We start from the raw sequence: 26,879 nt of genomic DNA, 5'->3' as shown, positions 1-26,879 counted from the left end.
TCACTCACACACAAGTTGATCTGCGAAGAGGTGTTGCATCCAGCGGACATGGGGGCACCACCTCGGTCATCCAGTGTTCATTGGAGATTGGCGGTGGATGTATGATGTGGTCATCAGGCTGGCTGAAATCCAGCGAGCACGTAGCTGGTGCGGATAATGTGACTCGAAGACCGTGAAGCAATGAACGAAGATGCCCATAGTCAGGGTCTTCTGAGAATGCAAGAGAACACGTGTAGATGAGAATACTTGCAAACTCAACAGGGATTCCATCACATAAAACTTCGATGGTGGTGTTAACTTTCCACTTGAGTATAGAACAGCTAGAGAGCTTCTCATGGTCACTAGTTAACCATGGAAGGGAGCCACACAACAAATAGATCAACATGTATGTAAGCAACTCAAGATCGTCACGACGACCCAGGTCAACTCCTAAGTGATTATTGATCAAAGTGAATGCAGGAGTGCCAGTGAGATGTTGATTCTGATGAAATGGGATATGGACTTTGGTTGCAGTGTCCCAGTATTCCTTTGTGACACCAAAATCGATAATAAATGCAGTGTGCTTCAAATGGCTAAGACCCACCAAGACATTCTGCAGTTTGATATCACTGTGAACATAATTGTGTGAGTGGATGTATTCAAGATGTTAGAGCTGGGAAAGGGTTAGCCTATCTGCAACAGCCGAGCACAGACCAACTGACCAGCTGGTCTCCTAGATTCACGACAGTGTGAAGGCTGAATTTTTGATTGTGTGATAGGAAAAGATCGTGCAATGATGGCCCAAGGAGGTCGAGAACCAAAGCATGATATGCTGACTCCCTACCAAACCAGAGGGCACGGGGTATTCTGATTCCACCTTCAAGTCGTTTTAAAATGGCGTATTCATGCTGTAAAGAAGATGACTGGTTGGTGATGAGTTCGAGTTTGATGGCAACTGCATCGTCTTTGATAATGTTCCTTGCGTGGTATACAACAGCTAAGCAGGGTACATACAGAGACTCAAAAAAGTAATGCACAGAATCATTTTCTATGTATCTCCACCAAAACACGATACTTTTCTGTAATGTAAATTGTGAACTGTAGCCTGAGGTGTCCTCTACAAGGGCCTAAAGTTAGTAAAATAAAATATTGATAACTGCTTTCAGTAGAGGCAGAATATCAAAAATGCCATTTTTCAACTTCTCAGGGGATTTATTTTTTGTCTTGTAACCTTACCCAGTTTATAGAGCATGGTGTTCTGAGTAAAATATCACTTTTAATTGAAGGAAAATGTTGAGTCCTTGTGGAGATATATCCATTGTAAAAAGGGGCTACATGCAAAATTTGGGTGTAAACACTGCTAAATTTTGCATGTAGCCCCTTTTTACAATGGATATATCTCCACAAGGACTCAACATTTTCCTTCAATTAAAAGTGATATTTTACTCAGAACACCATGCTCTATAAACTGGGTAAGGTTACAAGACAAAAAATAAATCCCCTGAGAAGTTGAAAAATGGCATTTTTGATATTCTGCCTCTACTGAAAGCAGTTATCAATATTTTATTTTACTAACTTTAGGCCCTTGTAGAGGACACCTCAGGCTACAGTTCACAATTTACATTACAGAAAAGTATCGTGTTTTGGTGGAGATACATAGAAAATGATTCTGTGCATTACTTTTTTGAGTCTCTGTAGTATGTTGAATTTTTACAATTGTAGTCAGCTTGTGAATGACGTACCATATGAACCGGAGCCCACAACATGTCCGAGTCTGAATCTACCATCAACTTGTATTGGAACCTTGTGGTTCATGGTATGTGATAACTCAAGCCTTGACGAGTTCAGGATCTAACAGTGAGTCTAACTGGGAATGAGACTTAGCTTCAAAAAAGAAAATGTTTTTACAAATCAGCTTGAGCCACCTTAAGCTGGCTTAAACCAGTTTAAGCCGATTTTTGGCTTACAGTTGGTTGTGGCACTTCATGCAGCTAATGAACCGGACCAAACTATATACAAGTGGCCTGGCTCACTAGGATAGCCAAAATACTGACAAACCGGTGTAGGTTACAACTCAGAGTGGTGCTATAGGCTCCAAACTGATATCTTTATGTTGTAGGTCGTGCACTGCCTATGCTATACTTGTGGGACAAGTGCGTTCAACCCTAAAGGGGAAGCTAGTGCAGCAAAGGTCTAGAAATGGACGCAGAAGGTGCTGCTTGTCGGCCGATGCGAAGCGTGGCAAAGCGGCGGGTGCATGCGTGTAAGCGTGGGAACATAGCAGTCGGCTGAAGGTGTGGGAAAGACGCGGCTGCGAAGCGGCCAATGCGCGAAGGGTTCAGATGATAATCAAGATGAAGGACAATAGGAATAGATGTAGAGCGAGGCAATAACAGATACAATGCAAGCAGTAAACGGATACTGATTGCCAATAGCTACCAACTGTAGGCTAATGGGAGTTTGCTACTGGAATGTCCAGAAAACAAGCTACTGAATGATATGTACTGCTAGTGTTTAAGTATTGCACTAAGCGCTGTCACATGGAACTGAGCTGACGTGCTACCAAGTTAGGTATGTAAAGCTATATGTAAATAAGGGTCTATGACGAAATAAAGGTGGTGTACCATTGGGTTGGTATTGGACTATGGATGGGTGCAGAACATTGGCCGATGAAGCGTGAGAAAAGCGGCCACTAAGTGCGGCTGTGCGTGCGCGCGGGAACGTTGCAGCCATCGTGGGAAAGTAGCGGCCGCTATGTGCGACTCACGGGAAAGCTGCACTTCATGTAGGAAAGTACTAGGGTGCTGAAGGATACCACAAAAATAGCCTCTTCGAGGCTGTAAGGACTTCCAGTCCTACACCGGCAAATCCCAGACCAGAGCGGGCTGTAGCCAAACTGCAGTCGTACTAGTTATGAGCATCCTAGCTGCACTGGACATGTTTTTTCAGGCTTAATATCACACACAATGTTCAAATCAATTAGGTTTCAATTGGAACTGGGTATCAGGATGAGTACAGAAGGTGTAAGATGTAAGGAATGAGTGCTATGTTACTATAAAACAATGACTGGAATTGGCCTCAGCAGTCTGACTCGGACAATATGCAGTGCATATTGTCCGAGTCATTTTGGTATCTCTAACCGATGTCGTTGACTAGATGCTACTATCCAATCTGTTGTTCTTATAGTCACTGCTCCCAAGGGTTTTCTGGGTCCACAGGTTGCCGACACGAGCAGCGAGTCAACTGTCTCCACAAAGTCAAGTAGCATGCCACGAACAAGCTGAACTTCTAGACAACCCCGTGGCGGCCTGCGAGCAGTAAGTCCACAAAATCAATTGACGTAGGGTCATGAACAGAGAGAACAGATGATTCTATCGCACATAGCGTTGAACTTCAAGAGCTAAAGTATGTACAGGAGATCGAGAATTACAAGTTTGAGAGCTAAGTACAGGTGCGAAGTAGAAGTCACGTGACTACTTATATCACAGTTGAGGTCTCAAGACTTGCGTCGATCAAGAATGGAATAGAGAGCAAAGTCAGCGATAATGCGAAGAAGAAAAGACTGGGAACCTCGAGCATGAGGTAGTTGAGGCAAGAAGGCAAAAGTACAGCACAAACCACAAACAGCGAAGCAACTACTGCAGTACTTGTGCAAAGTGCTCACACTCAGTTGCACAAAAGGCACAACTCCCCAGGTAAGAGACTTGCAACAGTAGATTTGGGTGATTTTACTCGTAACTGAACAATTCTACTTGTAACGACGGTTAAAAGAGTCCATGGATGATTGGGTCATGGCTATGTGAATGTCTGAGAACAATGATGTGACAAAAGAGGAAGGATGGAGTCAATTTTATGCCAATATTCTAAGAATTCCTGGGATTTCCAATGGCCTTGTACTGCCACAACATCTGGTGGAACTCCTCTGAGTAGGAGTTCTGTTGCCCCTCCGGTTCTAAAGCAATGACCTGTGAGCTCCAATAAACTGGCTCCTTTCCAGACTTGGTTACAGCATGTGAGGAACCACAGTCGAGTCATAGGTGCCCATCCCCCGCTGGCTGTCTCAAAGGCAAATAGAGGTGCATGGGGAGGAACAATTGCATTGGCTGATATATGGTGGTTAAGGGCTGTTACAGGGTTTGTGAAGTCGTCAACGTGAGACAAGATGATTTTGGCGCCTGCGCCAAGTGTTGTCTTTGACCAAGGGATGGAGAAAGATGACCAAGATACGCCGTTGGCAGGGGATCTGCGAGTTATCTGGACGGCACATGCAACATGACGGGATGCATCAAAGGAGTTAGCAGAGTTGATGATGAGTTCGCCAAGTCTAAGTTTTCAGGTGAATAAAATGGAAGATCAAATGTTCAGATGACTGACCTACAACATGACCAAAAGGCGATAGATGCCACTGCAAAAACAGACACATCAAATGTGTTCGAGAGGTCAAGATTACAGTAAAGCATGTGCATATGTTCGAGTGTAACTGGAGGTCTACGCAGACATTTCGACACCTCTGGGACAAGTTTCCTCACCCCGGCTGTAGACATGTGTAGTAAGGCGTGACCATGCCATGGCACGCCATGCATGGTGTGCCAAAAATGTAGACCAGCGAGCCAATTCTCTACAGTCATTGTGGCAATTTTACTGGCCCAGGATGCGACAAAAAGGGCGAGAAGATTATCTGAAGCTGGCATGCATGAGGACTCTGGTATCTTCCGAGAGTTGCAAAATTGATGAAAACGAAGTAATCTGGCACCATAATTTTCTTGCATTTTGGTTCAACAGATATTAGCAAGACATTGAAAAGATGAATAATGTCATCAAGAGCGAACTCCTTGACGAGCTTTGAATGAAACATGTCTGAAATGGGCACCCTCCAATGGTGCAAATGGTCTCTTGCAAGAACATGCAGTCTGAATGCAGATGGTTCGATTTCACACCCTTTTTCGGTTTTCTAGGTTTTGGAAGCTTGCAAATAGGGTGAGACGAAATGGGCAGCACCCTGAATTGAGAAGGCCTGCCAAGTGCTTCACGAATTTGGGCCAAGTCATCTGCATTGTTGGAAAGAGCTGATGTGCTGGGTAGGGTCATGTCAAACATAAGGCAAGATGAATGATTTAAGCTCCTCTGGGAGCGCAATTGGAGGGTAGGTGTAAAGAAGGAGGCCCCGACCTCGCTGCGTGAGATCATGTTGGCCTTGTTCTGTGTGGATTCAACATAAGTAAAAATGTGAGCGACGTTCAAACACATTGCAATGGCTTTGGAACGCTGGATGCAGAGATTGACTTGAAAATTGCGGCTTTGACCACGCTGGAAAGCCCAAATAACCCCTTGATGATCTGAATAAATCAGGATGCAAGTGTTTGCCCATCCTAGGTCGAACAGAGTTAGAATTGCCAACTCGACCACAACCACTTCCAACCAACCAATATCTCGGCCATGACCTTTCCAACCATTTTGTAAGGTCCACGTGTTCCACCTCCCATCTAGAGTGATGCTGATACCCCAGTCAGTTGATGCATCAACCCAAAGGTTGATATCTTTTGGTAAACCCTTTGGAACTAAGTTGTGAGGTACCAGATCTGATGAAAGGACGTTGAACCACCACTTTAAGTCAGATATGACTGAAGGAGGGGGGTGGCGAGAGCTAAAATGTGATGGGAACATCAAGATGAATGTGCTGAGGTTGCAAAGGTACAAATGGCCTCTAGGAACGGTGAATGTGACATGTGACAGAGTACCATTGATACTCATTGCTTCTTTCAAAGAGATGCTCCCCCCTGAAGCAAGGCATGACAGGATGTCTGCGAGCTTGTGCAAATACTTCTCGTGCTTCTCGTTTGGTAAAGAAATGGTACATAGGCTGAGGTCCCAAAGAAGACCTAAATAAATGAAAACTGATGCGAAATTGTGCCATTTCTGAGGGTGCCATAGGACTCCGAGGGCTTTATATTTGGAGTAAATATCTACGAGCCCATGGTGATAGAGATACGGGGTCAAGGATCTGTCAGGAAGCGCAGTGCTGCTGCTGAAAGCGTAATGGAAGAAGGTATGGTCATCTACCCATTTTTTTTATGGGGCCCAGGTCCATGTGCTGAAGAATGTCCACTGTAGCATCAGCTATGTGACCTTGAATACCACCGGCTGTAGAAAGCCTGAATGGAAACACATGGTCGATGAAGAGGCTGCCGTTCACTTCGACCATGAGGAAACATTTGTGTTTGGGCCAGACTGGGATTGTACGATATGCTGCTTCAATGTCTAATGTAGCTGCCTGGGTACCAGGTGGCACACAAGCAACCTGTGAAAATGTGAACATGTGAATGACAAGAGCACCTAAGTGAGTGCAATAAAGGCTGAATGAGCCATACAACATGAGCTGAAGCTGACAATGCTGGACAAAATGTGCCGAGGCTATGACACCGAAGCGATTTTGAGAATGACAAGGAGGTGTTACAGTCTACTGTAACATCTACAGAAGCCCCTGCTCTGCTAGACTCCCGACGTGGCGGCACACTGCTAGAACTTAGAATGACAGTGGTCTGGACCACTGTGACACCACCCCTGGCCTAGAAAGCCTTGTACCTGATCCCCAGAAGGCTGTACACCTCATGGACACCTAGACCGGCGCATGTTGCCTCATGCTGCCTCATGAAGATCCGGAGCGCCTCAAGGCACCTCATGTTTGATCAGATCCTCATGGATGACCTCATGTACTGTTATCTATGACTCACCATGACTAGCATAGATCCCTAGATACAGACTGAGCTTGAACCCTTATGTACTATACATATATAAGTAGACAGATCATCATAGTAGTTCTTTACTTTGATATCCTAGGTCCAACCCCCAGATTGTACCAGAACTAGCTTGTCTAATCCACTTGCTTCTTTGTACCTTGTGACTGCACTTCTAAGTCACTCCCCACACCCTAGCCGTATTCTCGTCAGCCCTTCATCTCGACGAGGTCCGTGGACCTTACTGACATTGACAAAGAGACCTGTCGACCTTCGATCAACTTGTAAGACACCCTCGACATCCACCAGATGCATTTGCGCTTGTGTCGAGAAGACCTATCCTAGGCCATAACAAAATATCAAAGTCACCTTTTTGCACCCAGCCTTCTGCCTGCGTCCCCGTTCAAAGAAGAAGAAACCACCGACCACACCTTGCCTTGACCAGCAATGATGACCAGAATGATGACTACCCCCGCATTCCTATTGACGATCCCTGAAGAAGGACGTCGCGACATCGTGATGACTCCGAAGAAAGCATCGATGAAGAAAACCACCGTGAGTTGGCGAGAAAAGAATCAATTGAAGACTGCCTTGACTCAGTGAGAAAAGAATGATGTCCAGAAACCCTCATCCATACAACAGAACATCGCTGTGGCCTCCCGCCTCACAGGGAAAGAAATCCACATCCTCCTCAAAGAGGGACAATGTTTTGGTTGCCGTAAAACTGGACACAAGACCGGTGATAATCACTGCCTGATTAGGAGAAAGATTATTGATGAAGAACCGATCAGATCTGTAAAGACTATTGGTAAGAAGAAAGAATTTAGGGTTCCCGTAACCTTGATTTCAGTGAAACAAGAAGCACCAATAATGACCAGCATGATCATTGACTCGGGTGCCTGCAGGTCCTTCATTAACAAGGACTTCTGCAAGAAGCACGGCATCTCATCGCACCAGCTGTGGAAACCACTCCCGGTAACCAACACTGACGGATCTAATATGGCCGGAGGGCCTATCACCAGATACTGCATCCTCATGGTCAAGATCGATGAACGGGTATTAACTGAAAAGTTTTACCTAGCCGAACTTAGCTCAACAGATAAGTTCTTGCTTGGATGACCATGGCTAATCACCCATAACCCAAGCATCGATTGGACAGAGTCTACCCTGACTCTTACCACCACGTCTGATTCTTGATGTGTGGAGAAAGAAGTCAATCAAGAAAGGAAGAAGAATGGTTTGGCACCCCTCTTCCAGATAAAGAAAACCAAATGAGTGGCTAACCGTTCGCTGATGAAGAAGAAACTCCGAAAAGAGTATAAACTAGCACTGGCATTGGCTATTAAGCCCTCTGCCCAGATTGTGGAAATCCCCGAAGAAGGACCCACCCCACAGATTGTACTGGCTTCTCAGCCACAGATCCCCGCACCACAGCCCACAGAAGCTGTGAGGACACTGGTTGCCAAGGCTACAACATCCTGGGCACCATCACCTACCCCAAAGAGTCCATTCCTGACTCTTAATGAAAAGAAGAGGCCCGCTACTGCCTCAGAACCGAGTTTTAAATTCCCAGCAGAACCCGTGTCTGTCCTTGGAAAGGGACGCACTATTGTCATGGCAGAACCACCCCCTGCCAAGATTCCTAGACTGGCCCTTGAACCAGAGAAAACTCAGAAGTTTGAATTTTCTGGAGAACCGGTATCCGTTCTCGGAAAAGGAAGAGCCGTCTTCACGGCAGAACGACCGGCAACTAAGAAAGTCCGGTTAAATGATGAAGAAGTACCGGCCACTGGTCCGGAGACAACTCAGGAACCCGTCCCCATCCACATGCAAAATATGCCTATGATGGATCATGAAGACAATGAACCAGGCACTATTCCCACCCCTGCGACACCCCCTGTCACCGATGTAGTAATGTCATCGGTCGACCCCAATAATAACCGGGTCAAAAACTACTTCGATATGGTAATTCAATGTCTGAACACCAGACCTCTGACACCCCCGGTACTCCTTGAACCAGCCTCGTTGGCTGATGATTCAGACTCCGAAGAAGATTTCAGATCTGCATTGATCCAAACAATTGGTGATTTCATCACTGTTGTCCCTTCTGATGACCCTGACTGCGGAGATCTCGAATTGGATTTCTGATTCAATTAATTGTGGTAGATTAATGTCCTAGTGATGGGGTAAATTCTCATTGTTTTTACCTTTTCCACACCTTTTTCTATCTTAGATCTCTACCCCTTTCGACTTCGCCGACATACCTCCAGCATGAGGATAAACTGCGCCCGAGTCCGGCATGACTATAAACTGTGCACCTATCCTTCACGATGTAAAACTGAGATATGGTCCGAGAAGACCTTAAACTATGATCGTCTGAGATGACATAAAACTAGATCTTCCTCGCTAGACGACCCCAGACACCCTTCGGCCCCTATGCCTGGAACCCCTATCCTCGACCTCGAGTATTAACAAAAAAAGGTCAAGACGACGCTGAAAACTAGATCCCCTTTGACATCTGCGTTAAAGACACCTTAACAAAAGATCAAGAAGACAACAAAGATGAGGGAACTCACCTGAGAAACTCCTGCAAGCCTTATGGCCCTTATCTTCCATGATCGTCCAGAAAGACGCAAAACTATCATGAGATGAACCTTTGGAAACTCCTGCAAGCCCGGAGATCCTCTAGATCGGCTTGACCCAGACTTCTAACAAAAGACAAAGGAACATGCCCACCCCATCATGGCAATGATTAAACACCCTCTGATAACAATTAGAACATGAGGCGCTGCATGCCCTCACTGATTGAACTCTGATAGTGAGTCACTCAAGTTTAAGTCAAGACTCAAGCGGAGCTTGGAACGACCTGGAGAAACATATAAGACACTCTCCCTACGGTTTACATTCCCTCAGAAACCTCCTACAAATTATGACGACTCCCACCGAAACTCCTACCACTGTTACTCTGAAGGACTCCAACTATGGACAAATCCTCAGAACGATAGAGAATTGCACGTTCAGCGAAACCGCTATTCTGACCCCCACGTACTCCCGAGAGATCGACAACATCCTCGGAGACATGAATGCAACCCTCGCGTCCGGCACTTCCCTTGCTGTACACATCATCAAAACTACAAAACTGCTAGAAGATGCAGCTCTTCGTACAGACTTAGATGCAGGTACCAGGACACTTGCTATACTGCACTTACAGAAATGAATTCGCGCAATGGCACTTCACCTCCTACCACTTGACTTCCCCGACCTCGTGAACCTCGTGGTTAGAACAGCTACAGCGAAGCCTCCCGCCGAAGAAGAACCCCGCCCCGTGCACTCGCTACCAAAGAAGAGAGCGGCCACAATTGATCGCACCCGCACTACACTTTGTAGATGCTGCGGAAGATACAGACACATGTTCAAACAGTGTCCTGACTATGTCTGCTGCGTATGCAGTGAGATAGGACTGGATCATCTATCGATCCATTGCCCTGAACTCAAAGGACACATTGTGCTCCAAGAGTTTTCAGATGAAGAGAAGTTCTTTGAAGCTCTCTTAGATTAGGAGCATAACCATAAAGCACTCATCGACCTCATGCTCACATTTCCTATACCACCTTCCCCTATGCCAGCGATACCTGTGCCAGCACCTCCCTCGACACCTGCACTATCCACCCAGACTATGGACAAAGAAGAAAAGAGAAAGAAGAAAAGAGATTATGGAGTGAAGTTGGTGACTTCACCATTAGTAACGGGGTAATGTTACAGTCTACTGTAACATCTACAGAAGCCCCTGCTCTGCTAGACTCCCGATGTGGCGGCACACTGCTAGAACTTAGAATGACAGTGGTCTGGACCGCTGTGACACCACCCCTGGCCTAGAAAGCCTTGTACCTGATCCCCAGAAGGCTGTACACCTCATGGACACCTAGACCGGCGCATGTTGCCTCATGCTGCCTCATGAAGATCTGGAGCGCCTCAAGGCACCTCATGTTTGATCAGAGGTTAAGCCTCATGTATCTTATCAGATCCTCATGGATGACCTCATGTACTGTTATCTATGACTCACCATGACTAGCATAGATCCCTAGATACAGACTGAGCTTGAACCCTTATGTACTATACATATATTTGGAGGCACAATATCGCCAATTGGGAAACTGTGTTGCAAGTTATAGACGAGAGAAGGGTATTTCTTAGTAAGGTTAAACACTTGGAGATGTGACTCGTAGGCCGAGGCTGTGTATGGAGTGATGATGTGATTCAAAATCTCAGATGCAAACTTTGGAAGTGGCTCCGTGAGAGGAGTCTCTGCAGATCGAGCACATGTGGACAACCTCACTTGAGTGCCTCAGAGCTTGGAACTGTCCGATGTTGAAAGAAATGCAGATGGGGGCTGAACTAGATTTGAGGATGAGTTTGCCTTGCCAGGCACTAATGACGGCATTGTTCTTTGAGGTGTGAGTGTGCATGCAGCTACTTGCCCTGTGTCTGAGCCGACCACAGATGATACAAAGGAGTTGGTTGGATGAAACTCCTTTGCCCTTGCGAAAGAACTTGTTGCTGTTGTCGCTCAAAGTAGATGCTTCTCCTGCATCAGGAAACCTACATTCCTGCTGATGTTCCTGTCCCCTACTGAACTGTCTGATATCAGACCTACAGGTAGTGCAGTCATGCAGCAATTGCTGAATTCAGTGCCATGCCTGAAATCAGTGGTAAACAGCCCTACAGACACTCAGAGGTACTGTTTGTGTACAATTCAGGATGTCAGTTTCTAAGAGATGTAATACATCAGATATGTAGATTAGTTTGGACAAAAGCCTTACAGCACATCACATAACATTAGGACATTATGATATTCAAAAACATCAAAAATACAAAAATCATATTCAAAGTAACTACTACATTGGTATCTACATTACTAACTAAAAGAAAAAAAAAGAGACTCACTAAAATAGACAAAAATGCGAAAATATCAAGGTCAAAAAGAGGTCAGGGAAAGAAGAGACTTACTGAAAAGACCAAAAATGCAAAAATATATAGCCTGGAAATAAGCAGGGAGTCAGTCTTCAAAGGAGAGGAGAGGAGAGGAGAGAAGAGACTCACCAAAAGGACCAAAAATGCGAAAATATATAAGCTAGAGGTGAGCAGAGAGTCAGTCTTCAGAGGAGAGGAGAGGAGAGACTCACCAAAAGGACTAAAAATGCGAAAATATATAAGCTAGAGGTGAGCAGGGAGTCAGTCTTCAGAGGAGAGGAGGAGAGGAGAGAAGAGACTCACCAAAAAGACCAAAAATGCGAAAATATATAGCCTGGAAATGAGCAGGGAGTTAGTCTTCAGAGGAGAGAAGAAAAGAGAAGAAAAGAAAAGAGAAAAGACTCACCAAAAAGACCAAAAATACGAAAATATATAAGCTAGAAGTGAGCAGGGAGTTAGTCTTCAGAGGAGAGGAGAGGATTAGATTGGAAACTTACCATTGCACCAATCCCAAAGCCCCATCCACACCAATATATCCCAACTTGAATATCCAGGAGTCTAACCTAAGAGCAAGGGAGGAAAAAAAAAAGATTGAAAAGGAAGAAAAAGAAGAGGGCAAGGAGACTTGAACAATGTCAAAAGACTTGAATTGTTGGATGCATTTTTGATTATATAAGCTTTCCCACCTAACTTCAACCAACATCACATGACTGCTTATATCATCAAAAATGCAAAATTTCACCAAGTCCCTGCCATACTATGGTACTAGACATTAACATTAGTATAGTAGTGTAGTATACATTGTATATAATAAAATATCATAGAGTTTATTTTAATATGTATCTCTAATGTAACTGCTCAGGAATCAGTTAGTAGTAAATTGTTATTGGATAATAGATAAACATCTGACATATTAAATGTTGAGCTCATTATAGTGTGCAGTGAGCGGGCATTTCCTAATTGGGCAATAGGGCGCTAGTGCAGATGTCTGCACTTGCACCAGGTACAGAAAAATTGTACATACTGCAAAATTATATATCTGTACTTCTGATAATCTAAAGACTAGTAAAGCTGATATTGCTGAATGACTGCATAATTTTCTTTTAAAAGTCTGACATGCCTGAACACTCTGTGATTTTTTTGGTCTGATAATCTGATGTTGCTGAATGACTGCATAACTTTCTTATGAAAGTCTGACATATCTGAACACTCTGTGATTTTGTTGGTCTAATAATCTGATGTATCTATACAACTGATATGTGCTGATTGTTACTGATATCAGACAGTTGTCTGATATCAGTCATGCAGGTAAATCAGGATATTCAGCAGAATTGTAGGTTTTCTGATGCTGGCGCAGTTTGCTCAGGTTTCTTAGGGGGGTAGGGCTGAAAATGAGAGCTGCTGGAGGCCATCAACTGAACCTCCAGCTTAGTGTCAATTTTGATCTCCTTCCAGCAATCAAGATATGTGGGTCTGTCCAGGAAGGTAAGAGTATTAAAGAACTTTCAACATGTTTCAATGTCGAATGCAAGAATGGCACGATAGTTTTCACTAAAGTCATCCCTTTCCGTGCAAAAGGCACGGTGGTCAATGAATTGTTGCACAATGGTCGGATCTGCTACTTGACGCATCAGCTTTATAAAATTCCTGAAGGCTTCGTTGAACTGATCCACTGGAAGGCTGGTTTCTGGTGGAAACCCGGATGATGTGGCATCCATGACACTTAATTTTGGATTGTCAAGGACTAAGCATTTGGTCATCTTTATGCAGGATGGATCTTGATGAATTTTGCAAAGTGCTGAAGGTGTTACAACACGTTGCATGAGTCCCCTGCCACCACGTACCCTCTGCCACTGTGCACGGTCATAGATGATACCAGGGTCTCACCAGCCCTATGATGATAGATGGATGACAATAGAAGATAAGCGGGAACCACCAGCTTAGATAAGCAGTCTGGACTGCATATGATGACATAGGTCTAGAAGACCTATTTATGTTATCAAGATAGAAGGCAAGCCTTGTGTTGCCTCATGTACTGATAGAAGGATGCCTTGAGGATCCTATCTTAGATAGAAGCCTGCCTCATGAACACTATCTCTGACTCATATAGATAAGCAGATTAGAACCCAGCTTTAGGCTGAGCTTAGATACAAAGAGTAGCCTTATATAAGGTCGAAGATTAAAGTAGATGTTCCTTACTTTAATCTTACTTGGTGTTCCCTTGAACTCCTTGTCCTGCTAAAGCTACCTGCTCGACATTGACCCCAAACCTTCAGAGAAGCCTCTCTCTCTGTCTGTAATCACTATTATCTCTGTGTAACCCCTCGTTCCCACATGAGCTACATTTGAGTACTCAACCTTTGCTTATCTGTAAAGGCCGACGACTCTCAGTACTCGGTACCACTGTCGTGGTTGTTGCTGTTAGAACTATCCAAGTGGCACACGACCTCGTGTCATAACAGAAGGGGTGAGAACTGTCAAAGGTACGTGAATTTTGGCCTTGGCAAGGTTGAGAATAGGACGTGGGATTTCATAAGTGGATTCAAGGGAGGACACGATTCTAGTGTTTGATTGTGTGAAGGTATACACGTCGTTTGAGTTGCTAGAAGAAGCAGAAGGAGCTACAGATGATGCGCAAGGATCAGGTACGTAATAACAGGTTCATCAACGCCAGAGACATCAGGGAATCGGTGAGGAGTAGGTTTTTATAGATATAAATGGCAAAATTAAATCACATGTCCATCAGATTATATCTGTACACAGAGTGATAAACAATCATGGCGAAATGGCACAGAAGGACAAGAAGATACAAGAGAAACCTAATTTTGATGAAGGTGTATATGTCTTACAACTGCGATATATAATAGATAAACTATTCAAAGAGGTCCTGCATCTCTCTAAAGTGCTGGTCACCCATTGACAAAGCTCAACTTTATTATGGTTGTTTGCAATGGCCTGCAGGTGCGCATAAATAGTTGTAAAATATGTGTAATATTGGCACTAAATAGTTATTATTCATAATGGTGATGTATCCAAGTCAAATACAAGCACTTCTCGACTATGACAGTCACAAGTAGTCACCTCTGGATACCTACTGTCTAATCTGAACTTTGCAAATGATCGATTGTAGGGATGACATAACATTGAAATCAATTGGTCGTTCCTCATAGTTTTGATGTGTCTACAATAATGACTACCATTCTGCCTGTGTAAAGACTGAGCGTCCCAACAATGTGATGGACCTACCACACTGCTACACCATCCCAGTCAGAATGAAGTTCGAGTGCAATGGAATTGAACTACCATGGCGCCTATTCCATCACCATAAAACAAACAACATCTGTACTATGAGAACGTGGTTTGTCACCATACAAAACAGAAGGAGAAAATGATGAACATATTTGAATTACTAGTAAGACCAGGAAAGACTGCATTCGTTAGCTATCCCATTGAAACTAGACCTGAAAGGGCAGCTCGTGCCAGATATATGAGTTCTATGTAGTAGTATGTCGCAGCACGTTCCATTCTAGCTTTTAAAAACATCCTCCAAAATAAAGATAACTGGTCACTGGGGCCATGTCCTGGATAAGCCTGGGCTATAACTTGCAACCACCAATACAAGTAAGAAACAAATCACCACACCGAGCATAGTAAAGCATGTGATCATTAATGGTGTGGATGGCTTGAAGTCAGCAGCAACACCTGCGAGAAATCCAAGGATAGAACTTATTACCCTAGTAGAAATTCTATGAGTGACACAATCATAGTCGAAGCTTACTGACCTCAGTACACAAAAGCAAGTTGGTATACTTGTAATGATGATCAACATCATCATCTTCCTTTGCAAGTAATATACCTGTTTGATAAGCAAGGTCAGGCTCAAGCTGCAGTAATATGGTGCGAAATGAACTGCGAAGTCAATGGATCTCATTCTCTTGCCAAAGTGTTGCACCATTGTAGCAGTGAAAATGCAGCCAACACCCAAGAGTAAGGAGCAGGAACACAGAGTCCATGAGGTTACTGTCGTCCCTAGACCTGGAATGGCAAGAATGGTGACATCCATGGCCACGGAGACACCTGCCTGTCAGAAACCGATAAGTTGTGAAGCATATTTGTGACACTGACACAGCACTTACCAAAGTGATCTGACTCTTAGCTTGGCCACTAAAATCGTCAATAAAAGTCCTGATGTCCACCCCATTTACAATGCCATCAATGGAGGTATTTCTGATGTGGTCAATTGTGATAGGCATGCACAAGATCGTAGCTGCAGTATTGCTCACGAAATAGAGAGCTTTACATGTCCTAGGTTTCTCTATCACTGCATGACCTCAAATAAGGTGAGCCTCAGGTTGGTTGTGGCGGTTCAGATACTGGTAGTGGCCTATAATGCATGTTAGTTCTGTGACATCTGATCTATGAAAGAGTGGCCTACGTAGCATGTACAATATTCTGCCTGTTAGCGAGGAGATTAGTATTTGAGATGCCCAGTTATGCTGGGCTCACGTACAACAGAGCACAACACCAGTATCCTCAATGACTCCATTTTCTGCAAGGGCTTCTATTTCTCAGTCGTCGCGATGTTTGCTGGACAAGACAAAGGCACATACCGACACTGGCAAGTTGTGTGTCAACCTGCCTCATTTGGTCTAGAGTCCAAAAAATTGTAGCTGCAGTAGACTGGCTCAATGTTGTTGCTTCTGATGTGGATTCAGGTAACTCTGGTTGTCATTGCAGTGATATAGAGCTTACCTCCAAGGTAACAAAGAATTTCTCTGCATGTGCGTCTCACTTGTAAGTTTGTCATGTGGAACCTGTGTGGAAAGAATTCTATGTGTCTCCTGCCAAGCAGTGAGACAATTTTTGTCGAGCGCTCACCAATATTGAGCCTCGAGTTTGAGCCCTGTATAATCACAATCAAGAACAAAAACATGTAATCGCATAGCAACCTACTCTTATACCTCCATTCACTTGCCTGAATACACTCTCAGAAAAGAAGGTAGCTGTCCAAATCCTTGAGCCAGGTAATGGTGCACAGGCTGTGGACCACGTAGTAGTATTGGTATACTTCTTCATCCCTATAGTTCACTTGATGAACAACTAGTACCCACTTGTCCTCTTTTGCTACCGCTCTTGATACGTTGATAAAATCTTTGAGCCTTTGTCGATCCATATGCCATATATTCATTGATGTATAGGTGTTCTAAATTGCAGTCAAGTAGATATATCACGTACAGGGTCGGCCATGGCTCACCTTTTTATTATGATAGTAATAAGTTCCCCCCAAGGGATGGACCAACTCCTCCCAACCACTCCCATACAATTCAGGCCTGTTAAGAACGTTCAAATTAACATCATTACTAGGAACAAAGGTCACCAATGCAGGGTCATTGATGCGCCTCATAGGAACCAAGTGGTCTTCATGACCATTTGTACTATATAATAAAAATGATATTAGACTTAAATTTTTGATGTGTCAGTAGATGCGTACTCACAGCATTACAGGCTCAGCATACTGCAGTAGTTGCATCAGCCAGATTCCAAAACTACGGTCCAGCAGCCCCGCCACATACTATTGAGAGTATTGAGTTGCCTAGAATATAATAATAGCATCCTGAAACCTGAGGACTGTACAACATCAAAAGGCACAATCATATTGGAACGTACCATGTCTCCCAATTTACAAACAATAATAATTGATTGTTGTGTGTGAACAATGAGAACTTGAGAGCCAAAAGTGCCTAGTAACTGTTATTATTCCTTTTTTAGTATCGATTATTCTGATGAGTAGTGGTACTACTGCACCAAGTCCATTTCTGGCAAACTTTACATTCCAATTTTAAATCCAAAATATACAACGGTACAGATTAGTAGCATTCTACAACCATACACGTGGTAGTGTTTGTACACCCAGTTCCAAACAGACACATTCTTGACTGAATCTGCAATCATGAAGCCCTCAGGCTGCCCTACGCCTTACTGAAACCTTATTGGAAGGGACCATCAGCCTTTCGCCCAGACGTTCAGGAGGCAACAAGACTCAAGTTACATATGACGTCTCTTCGTGAGTGCCATATATTCAATCTCATGCATGCGGTTAGCGAAATGAGGAGGTATGTCGAGATGAACTTGCCCATGTCATTTGGCTTATGGGTCTAAGTCACATGATCAATAAAGTAATGGTTTGTTCCATATTTCTAACGCATGGGCAAATTGCAGGCTACAGTTTTGTTACTTGTCCCATATAAACCTCAAGAGCAGACATTGTCAGTACTGTTGCTTTATTTGCCACGTATAATCTCATGTTTGTCATGATAGGTTGTTATTGAACATGAATATTTACTTGCTGGGGTTAAAGGGCAACAGCCCATTGTGAAGGTAAGCCTCTCATCCAAAAGACAGATTTGTGATCCTTAATCTTTAATTCCAGGGTCATCTTTACAGCCTCATTGACATGGCAAACTCGGTGTGGTAACTCAAAACCTGCAACTCGCATCTTTCTGCTCGGGAGCATACCACATCGATCATATCTACAGCATCCACCCAATCCTCTTTTGCCTTCATGACTGACCCAGAAATTTCGAGCAGCTTTGCGGCTTCTCTCTGGAAATTAGCCAAGTGTCCAATGTACAGGAGATCATAGCTCTTTCACCCACATTATCATCGCCCATATCCTCGCCTGAAGAGCACACGAGCAGTGCAAGTTAACGCCACTCTATCTCTGTTACTTTTGGTCCTGCATCACCTTTATTGCCCGTACTTCTGCCTTGTTTTCATTCTCATCCTTGGAGTCACTACTCTAATGCAGGAAGACTCATAATGCTTCATCTCGAGAAGGAGCGGTCAAGTAATGAGGGTTCAATGTGTGTACAGTCTTGCAATGACAGCTCCGGAGCACAATCAATTCAGATCCCCTGGAAAACAGTGAGTTAGAAGTAATCTATACATCATACTTGGAAACTTTAGAATCCTCACCTCCTGTGAACCCATCACTTGGTAGGATGGTGCATTCATGCGGCAGAGCAGTGAGGACTGCTGTTACGACTAGGATAGTTCTAACAACATGAGCATGAATGTGCTGCCACATGCTGAGGGTGTCTTACAAGTCAATGAATGTCGACAGGTCTCTCCATCTATCTTGGTAAGGTTCTACGGCCTCGTCAAGATGAAGGGCTAGCAAGAATACAGCTAAGGTGCGGGGAGCAACTTAGAAGTGTGATCAAGGATTCAAAGAAGCAAGTTGATTAGATGAGCTAGTTCTGGGGAAAACCTAGTAGATCAAAGTGAAGAAATACAACAGTGATCTGTCTACTTATATATGTCTGTACATAAGAGTTTGGGCTCAGTTGGTATCTAGGGATCTATGCGAGTCATGGTGAGTCAGAGATAAACAGTACATGAGGTCGTCCATGAGGTAGATAAGATACATGAGGATCAACCTCTGATCAAGTGTGAGGCACCTTGAGGCACTCTGGGTCTTCATGAGGTGGCATGAGGCAACATATGCCGGTCTAGGTGTACATGAGGCAGACAGCCTCTGGAGATCAGGAACAAGGCCTTCTAGGCCATGATGAGGTTGTAGCAGTTCCAGACCGCTAGCATTCTAGGTTCTGGCGGTGTGCCACTGCATCTATGAGTCTAGCAGGGTGGGGACTCATGCAGATGTTACGGTTGACTGTAATAACTAGGCATTAGCATGGGTATGGGTAGTTGGTGGGTTGGGTATGGGTTATGGTCTCATGACCCACCACTCTACCCATACCCACACCAGATACCCACACCATGGGTCATGGGTCAAGCCTCAAATGTCAAACTTTGGCAGAATTATGTAAGATCTATACATAGTTTTCGTACACAACGTAAACCTTAATCTCAACAAGTCATCGATCATTCCTATCACCTCAAATAGCCAAATCCTTCCTAATGTTTGGTAAACGTCAGCCGAAACCCACAGAGAAGGCCAAGGAATTCTTTCAGTCAGTCAGGAAGGCTGTCAAATGCAAGCGAAGTCATGGTGATCAGCTCACCTCCAACAAGGCCAAATGAGCACCTGTTGCAGCTGCAAGTGACTCCAAACTTGAAGAAAGCTTAGGGCTATCTATATTAAAAAAGGCTCCCGTCAGAAGCAAGAACTATTCTGTTGACATTTGAAGTGAAGATGAGGAGGAGGAACTTAATCATGAAGCTGACATCATCGAGATTTCTGCACCGACATCCTCCAACACAAGTGCCAAGGCCAACGAGTCTGAAAGTGAGACCGAGTGTCCCGAGGAGGATTCCGAGGCTGAAATGAGTTAGTACCTGTACACAAAACTATTGCTTAATTAATATCATGTTCACAGAGTGCTTGAGCAAAGAATGGCTCTCATCTATCTATGCATTCTTTGAGCCATTCCCTACCATCGGACATGAGAACAAACACCGTTACCACGAGTTTAAATGTCTTGCGAAAGGATGTGGCAAACGAATACGGCGCTACCTAGACAAAAAGGACGCCAAGTCAACCAGCAATATGTGCAAACACGCATGTACCTGCTGGGGAGATGAGACGGTCAAGGCTGCAGATGATGCCAAGAGTTCTGATATTGCTCGCGAGGCAATTGTCAACAGAATCCTAAAAAATGGGTCGATAACAGCTTCATTCAAGCGCAAAGGAAAAGGCAAAATTACATACTCCCACCGGCAGCATACAAAGACTGAAACAAAGTAAGTACTCACTATATAAACTCCTGGATGTGAGGTTGAGCAGCAATACAGGGCAGAGATAGTTCGGTGGGTGTGCGAGAGCGCACGTCCATTTGATATTGTTAAGGATCGGGGCTTCCAATCCTTGATGAAGACTGGCCGCCCTGAGTACTATTTACCTTCCCATCAACCATTTCACAGGATGTCAAGCTAGTATTCGCACGAACACGTCAACGAATTGCCACAATGTTAAGGGAACATGATGGCTGACTCAACTTTGCCACTGATGCGTGGAGTTCGCCCAATCACAAGGCTTTTATAGCCCTATCAGTTCATTTTGAACACGACAGAATACCTATTGCGATGATATTAGACATTGTCGAAGTTGCGGAGGTGAAAATTGGATTGGACTTACCATAACACGGCCACTGATATGCAGCAGTCTCATTCAGGCATGGTCCTCACAGAGGCATTCGCTAATGTTCTGCATGAATTCGGAATTGATGACAAGGTCAGTATAGTGTTTAATGAAATGTGCAGAATACTCACCTACCTATGCACCAGATGTTAAGCCTTACCACTGACAATGCAGCTTCAAACGACACAATGACAACACACCTTTCTGAGCTCCTTCCCTCCTTCGGTGGCGAGCCAACATGAACTCGTTGTTTTCTACATATTGTAAATTTAGTCGCAAAGTCAATTCTAAAGGAGTTCGACTCACAGCCGAAGACAAAGCAAACAATGATATACACGACAGACGACAACAATGACAATGAGTTGGACAGCAAGTTGAGCAAAGAACTGTCGTCAACACGTGAGGACGACAAGGTGCATGGGGACGACGATGAAGGTATAGATGATGATACAGATGGGTGGGTTGATGAAATGGAGGAGATGGGTGCGTCTGAGCGCAAAGTCCTAAGGAAACGCTTGCAACTGGTCAAAATCATGCTTGTCAAGGTAAGTGCAACTCCCTTTCACTCACCACTACTAATCCCTCCAACAGCTTCGTAAACTTTCCTTTAAAATTGTTCACTCAACAACAGTCTTGCTGCCAGTGTGGAAGGGGTTGTTAGAAGAGCTACAACGACCGGTTAGGATTATGCCACATGACGTGGCAACACGGTGGAACTCAACATATGACTTAATCAACTTCACCATCGAGTATCGGACAGCCATTGAGGAGATGACAGCCAAGCGTGAGCACAACTTAAGGGTGTTTGAGTTGTCAGTAGAGGAGTGGAAGATTGCATCTGACCTGCAGGAAGTTTTGCAGGTAAGTACACTTAGGATTTCGCCACATTGACCAGTGCTCACGCAATACTTAATACTCTAGGTTTTCAAGGATGCTACGACCTTCTTCTCACGCTCCACACCCAACCTCGCTACTGTCATCCCCGCTATCGACCATATCGACGAAATGCTCTTGGCCCATGAATCCAGCTCATCTCTGAATCGTGCTGTACAATCTGCGCTCACTCTTGGCAAAAAAACACTTGACCACTACTATTCATTGACAGACAAATCTGATGTGTATCGTGTGGCCATGGGTAAGTGCTCTCCCTTACAGGACTACTTACGTTTGATGATAATTACAGTGTTGCATCCTCGTCATAAACTTCAATATTTCAGAATGGCCCAGTGGGATCAAGATTGGATCGCGACCGCAGAACAACTCATCCGCAATGAGTTTGATCTCAACTATGCTAACTTAGATGTTCCAGATGGAGGCATGGAGATAGACGACACCGAGCATTCAGTTGCCAAGGTATGTAGCGAGAGCAATCTATTTTTTTCTACTCATACCTACTAGTCACAGGATAAACCTCGCAACATATTTGATGCACTTCCCACCCTCGCTGCACCAAAGAGATCACAACTCCATCATGAACTAGATGCCTACCTCGCGGGTGATCCAGAGCATGTACTGGACGTCCTCACTTGGTGGCACGAGCATCACAACACGTACCCACGATTATCATGAATGGCTCGTGACTATCTTACAATACCTGGTGCGTGTTCGAAATTGTGTTATATATTAAAATTTTAACACGTCGTGTAGCGACATCTGTAGATGTCGAACGGATATTCAGCCGTGGTCGCCTCTTGCTCTCCCATGTGCGCAGCCGTCTCTCTTCTCAATCCATTCATGCATTGCTGTGTCTTGGTTGCTGGAGCCTTATGGGTCTCGTCAAAGACAAGGATGTGTTAGCTGTAGCCATGTTAGCAGATGTTGAAGGTGACAAAGATGCTCTCGATGATGGGTGGGATAACATTCAGCTCTGACCTATGCTACATACATTACAAGCACTCCGTTTGCCTGTGGACAGTCCATTTTGATTTGTTACAGCCACAAACAATTGTAAACTATGTTTGCCGTTTCCCTTTCCTCCTTCGACACTGACCATAATGTTCTGATATCACGACGATTCCGATAGTGCAGTGTATATCTGACCATGTGCAAATACATCCATGTGAAGGTCGACCACCGCCCGTTGCAGAGTTAGACCCTGCGAGCCGTTGAACGTCGTCGTGTATGCGGCTCTCAGTGGAATATATGTAGATGTGTACTTTGAATCGCTCATTAGCATGCTTACCTAATCAGTAGTACAACATTCAACTTATGATGATAATGGGATTTCAACACTAAATGATACTAAACCCTTGGGTTATCCACCATGGGTACAAGACCCACCAAACCCATACTACCCACACCACAACCCATGACCCACGTAACCCTTGGGTGGTGGGTATGGGTAATTGGTGGGTATGGGTATGGGTCAGCTCATGGCAACCCATGGGTTACCCATGCTATTGCCTAACTGCACTACAATCACATAACATCCTTGGGGCATTGGCAGCTTTGATCCAACACAATCCGGTGTAGAGACTGACATCTCTGTGGCCTCGTAGAGAGCTAATTCTACAACACCCTAATCACCTTCCAAACACAGCGCGACTCGTATCTCGTTTCTGCACACTTGGCACTTCATCAGCCGCTTGCGCATACAGGCGCTTCGGTTGCACATTGGCACATGTATCCTCGGTTCCGTCACTCGTCCTCCGTCTATCCATTCCATGTCCATTCAGTTCGTCGGTGCGTATTCCTATCTTATTCTCATGTATTCTGACATACCTCCGGTGCTTCCACACACAATTCCATATGTTTTGTCACGGATCCTTATTTACATATCATCACGTACTCACTTTGCTTTCCGGCTTGCTTTAGCGCTTAACGCTACTTACAATATATATACTCATGCCTCGATGTATAATGATTATCTTCTTCTTCCCGCATAACATTGGACTCTAAGTCTAAATCTCCACCGTATCTGCCAACCGACACTAAGCGCCAGAGCCGACACGAGCGCCAGTCCTCATATTCTTATATACAAATGTTGTCTTACCTGTTCCCTGACTCACTTAAGAGTCACTGCGCTCCACCACCCACACACGCACTTCGCTCTCACTCAGCGCGCACCATCGTACTTGTTGCTCAATAGTGCTCCATAGCGCTTTCACTTATCGCACTTCGCTCATCATCGCGCACCTCACCAGGCTTATCCGACAGCCCGGTTCAGTGTTTCCCTCCACTATTACATATAGAGGAACCTTCTCAGTAGCAATCCCCTTGGGCCGACATTAGATTCGCGCACAGAGGACCATCTGAGTATATCTCATACTACCCACTTCTTACCATTCTACATTCCTCACCTACACTGGCCATATAAAGCTTGATCTGACTTAGACATTCATCTGGAGATTGTGAAGGAAGAAAAAGTAGTCAAAGGTTACATTGGGCAGGAACAATTGTAGCAAATTGCAACTAATACACAGCTAGATAACTGATGGTGACTTCTAACAACTAAATATTCCCTTGTCAGGGCTGGTGGCTTTTGCAACCTGTCCCATTGTGATGATAAGCTGGCAGGTGGTTGCAGTGAGACTGTCACCAATGTGCATTTGGTGAGTTCTATCCAACTTAGTCTGAGTATTTAAAGCTTTCTCATTTGGAGTAAAATTCTGACAGATTTTATATGCATTTTACTTTAGATAATTCTTTGTCAACCTTTATCTTTTTCATGTTGGTTCCCTGATGGATGGTATGTATGAGCTTTCTAGTGGTAGGAGTAAGTGAACCAATGTAACCATAAGCCTTAGCAAGTCTTTTAGCAAGAGAAGACGTAGGGGTAGGTGTAACAGGCGGTGTTATAGGTTCTTCTAAGTAAGACTCGTCATCATAGGGGACTTTGACATGGTCCAGGTCAGCCCTTTGTTGGGCCCTGAGAAGGTTACGCTCAGAACGCCGAAGGTGCTCAGCTATAATGGCTTCCCAATCGTCAAAGTCGATGACCCTCTGTACTTGACCCAGGGCATTAGCCAGGTCATTGACCTCGTTGTCTGACATATCCCCATCATGGTCAGGGTTTAAGCGGCTGACATCTTTACCTCCTGCTCCTCGAGGGGCAGCAGAATTCGTAGTCCCCAGACATTACGTTAATACTGCTATAAAAATAGAGGTGGGAGGGTTTGATGCGCCCGAATTCTCGCTTGAGAAAAAAACCTTAACTTGAAGCGAGCGGGGCGAGATGAAGGAAAAAGACAAGATACGTGTACTGTCACGTGTTACATCTTATATCACACACTCGCTTAGTAAGCACTTGTTTGAGCTAACTCACTCGCAAGCTCACTAGTTGGCTCAAATGGCACACTGAGTATCACAATGGAGGTGTATAGGCGTAGCAATTGAGTGTCACAACACTCTGAGTCAAAGAGTGTACAAAGTTGGGTATATTCTTAATGTAATGTATAATATGGTCGGTGTTGAACATTGATTGAAGGCACATGCCGGTTTAAATAGAGTATCAGTTGTGGTGTGGTTGAGTTGTGGATCACTCTGGTAGCCGGACAATGGATTTTGAATATGTCATTGTTGGCCTAAATTACTGATGAGTCAAGTTTCGAGAGCTCAACCAAAGTATTCAGGGCGTGACCTGAATTAGTGATGTGCCGGCCCAGCTTGGCCTGAAAGCCGCGGCTTAGGCCTGGCTTGGGGAGGTTTGGGCTTTGAAAAACCTCAGGCCGAGCTGTGGGCCAAAGCCATGGCTCGGCTTGGGCTCATTCACGGCTTTCAAGTACAAAATGATCTAATATTCAATCTAAGCATATTTGTAATGGTGAGATACTAAAGAACCAGACGAGCGAGAGTAGTACCATGGTAATTGGCATAAATTGACTGAATGGAAAGATAAACTGCAGTGACTTCAGAAGTTTCATGACCCACATAGGGGAATGTGATGCAGAAACTCGGTGAGCTGCCGAAAAAGAAGACTCTGCATGAGAGCTTATAACGTAGCGAAGGCGTTTGAGAATAATTCGGAACCTTGGGAGTGTCAACCTCAAGAATGGCACTTTTTGATCATCCTGACTCACTTTATTTGTGGCAAGGTCGACGACAATGTTACTTCAGCAGAATCTATATTCATTTTCGGCTTGTTGAAATTGACGGTGATACCTACACATATTACAGTGACCTATCTCCGTATAATACGAGGGAACGGACGTGCATAATATCCCATATGATACGGGCCAGCGGACCATGGGGCCATGATAAAAATATCCTCGACTGTGACGGATGGGCCGGGAGGCAAATTATTCCCAATGGAGGCGGGTGGGCCCATGCAGGGAATATATAGAGTAGATGAGTGGGCCAATGTACATGAATATTAGGTAGACGGGTGGGCCGAGGTAGTTGGATATTATGCAGATGGGTGTATTAAGGTAGATGTGTATGAGATAGATGGGTAGGTACTTGTTATCACATTCACGGGTGGGCCCAGACACATATTAAATTAGACGGGTGGGCTGAGGGTATTATAAAATATTGTATTAGACGGGTGGGCCGAGGGTGGTATAAAATATAGATGGGTGGGCCCATGTGTATCATAATTGTAGACATGATGGAGCTGAGGTAGTTGTACATCAACCAAATCAGAGGAGGTAATAGATCAAAGTTACCAAGTTCCCGGAGCAGCAGGTGATCTCCTGACATGGCCTTTGATGGTGCACAGGTTGTCTTGCAGAATGTGGAATCCAGGGTGCGAAGCTTGTGTTGCCCTATGAGAAGCCAAGTTCCGACCACCAAAATGTGAGTCAACCGTACTCAGAGGAGGTAATAAATCAAAGTTACCGAGTTCCCGGAGCAGCAGGTGATCTCCTGACATGGCAGTGCGAAGCTTGTGTTGCCCTACAAGACGCCAAGTTCCGACCACCCAAATTTGGGTCAACCGTACCGACTTCCGAGTTCCGGGACCCGGGAGTCGACAAATGAATATCTGATGACCAGCACACTTCCAATCAGGTAGTATTTCATTGAGCAATGGATAATAATACATCTTTGACAGCCAAAATTATCCCAGGCTCCCTTATCTGATCCTCTCTATCTCCACCCCCTTTAACACCAAAGTCCGGACATCCAGCATTCAGCGTCTGATTTCCCAAGATTAA

General features: G+C 44.6%; 8 protein-coding genes across 8 annotated transcripts; 4 read left to right on the top strand and 4 right to left on the bottom strand.

Moving 5' to 3' along the window:
• On the bottom strand, positions 1–1,794 carry F5147DRAFT_748846 (kinase-like domain-containing protein; the record flags this gene model as incomplete). The annotated part of the gene is made up of 5 exons (XM_041440117.1): positions 1–3; positions 164–481; positions 503–608; positions 694–976; positions 1,722–1,794. 5 exons carry the CDS (start codon positions 1,792–1,794, stop codon positions 1–3), a joined length of 783 nt encoding a protein of 260 aa, XP_041284461.1.
• Positions 1,795–3,727: 1,933 nt separating this feature from the next.
• Positions 3,728–4,748, bottom strand: F5147DRAFT_748845 (uncharacterized protein; the record flags this gene model as incomplete). Its single annotated transcript, XM_041440116.1, has 3 exons — positions 3,728–3,774; positions 3,795–4,303; positions 4,354–4,748. The coding sequence occupies 3 exons, from the start codon at positions 4,746–4,748 to the stop codon at positions 3,728–3,730; spliced, it is 951 nt and encodes a 316-aa protein (XP_041284460.1).
• A 4,894-nt stretch (positions 4,749–9,642) lies between these two features.
• On the top strand, positions 9,643–10,272 carry F5147DRAFT_659954 (uncharacterized protein; the record flags this gene model as incomplete). The annotated part of the gene is made up of 2 exons (XM_041434641.1): positions 9,643–9,892; positions 10,001–10,272. 2 exons carry the CDS (start codon positions 9,643–9,645, stop codon positions 10,270–10,272), a joined length of 522 nt encoding a protein of 173 aa, XP_041284459.1.
• Positions 10,273–11,650: 1,378 nt separating this feature from the next.
• F5147DRAFT_151731 (uncharacterized protein) lies at positions 11,651–12,271 on the bottom strand. The gene is made up of 4 exons (XM_041428296.1): positions 12,182–12,271; positions 12,091–12,121; positions 11,988–12,018; positions 11,651–11,927 (listed from the first exon to the last, which is right to left on the bottom strand). The coding sequence occupies exons 1-4, from the start codon at positions 12,204–12,206 to the stop codon at positions 11,700–11,702; spliced, it is 315 nt and encodes a 104-aa protein (XP_041284458.1). The 5' UTR covers positions 12,207–12,271; the 3' UTR covers positions 11,651–11,699.
• Positions 12,272–15,249: 2,978 nt separating this feature from the next.
• F5147DRAFT_659953 (uncharacterized protein) lies at positions 15,250–17,354 on the bottom strand (the record flags this gene model as incomplete). Its single annotated transcript, XM_041434640.1, has 12 exons — positions 15,250–15,386; positions 15,463–15,568; positions 15,706–15,765; positions 15,821–16,005; positions 16,195–16,233; positions 16,295–16,333; positions 16,437–16,498; positions 16,796–16,887; positions 16,939–17,119; positions 17,180–17,199; positions 17,258–17,305; positions 17,352–17,354. The coding sequence occupies 12 exons, from the start codon at positions 17,352–17,354 to the stop codon at positions 15,250–15,252; spliced, it is 972 nt and encodes a 323-aa protein (XP_041284457.1).
• Positions 17,355–20,016: 2,662 nt separating this feature from the next.
• Positions 20,017–20,583, top strand: F5147DRAFT_748844 (uncharacterized protein; the record flags this gene model as incomplete). The annotated part of the gene is made up of 2 exons (XM_041440115.1): positions 20,017–20,390; positions 20,442–20,583. The coding sequence occupies 2 exons, from the start codon at positions 20,017–20,019 to the stop codon at positions 20,581–20,583; spliced, it is 516 nt and encodes a 171-aa protein (XP_041284456.1).
• Positions 20,584–21,516: 933 nt separating this feature from the next.
• F5147DRAFT_522582 (uncharacterized protein) lies at positions 21,517–22,077 on the top strand (the record flags this gene model as incomplete). The annotated part of the gene is made up of 3 exons (XM_041429937.1): positions 21,517–21,639; positions 21,709–21,922; positions 21,971–22,077. Coding segments are annotated over 3 exons (444 nt in total), but the record flags the coding sequence as incomplete, so codon positions are not given.
• A 356-nt stretch (positions 22,078–22,433) lies between these two features.
• F5147DRAFT_589632 (uncharacterized protein) lies at positions 22,434–22,658 on the top strand (the record flags this gene model as incomplete). The annotated part of the gene is made up of 1 exon (XM_041432149.1): positions 22,434–22,658. A coding segment is annotated over one exon (225 nt), but the record flags the coding sequence as incomplete, so codon positions are not given.
• Positions 22,659–26,879: the final 4,221 nt, after the last annotated feature.

The sequence above is a fragment of the Suillus discolor genome (genome assembly GCF_016758755.1).
Source record: "Suillus discolor strain FC423 chromosome Unknown F5147scaffold_237, whole genome shotgun sequence".
Lineage (NCBI taxonomy): Eukaryota > Fungi > Basidiomycota > Agaricomycetes > Boletales > Suillaceae > Suillus > Suillus discolor.
The sequence above is the reverse complement of the archived record's forward strand: the minus strand, read 5'-3'. Positions and strand labels throughout refer to the sequence as shown.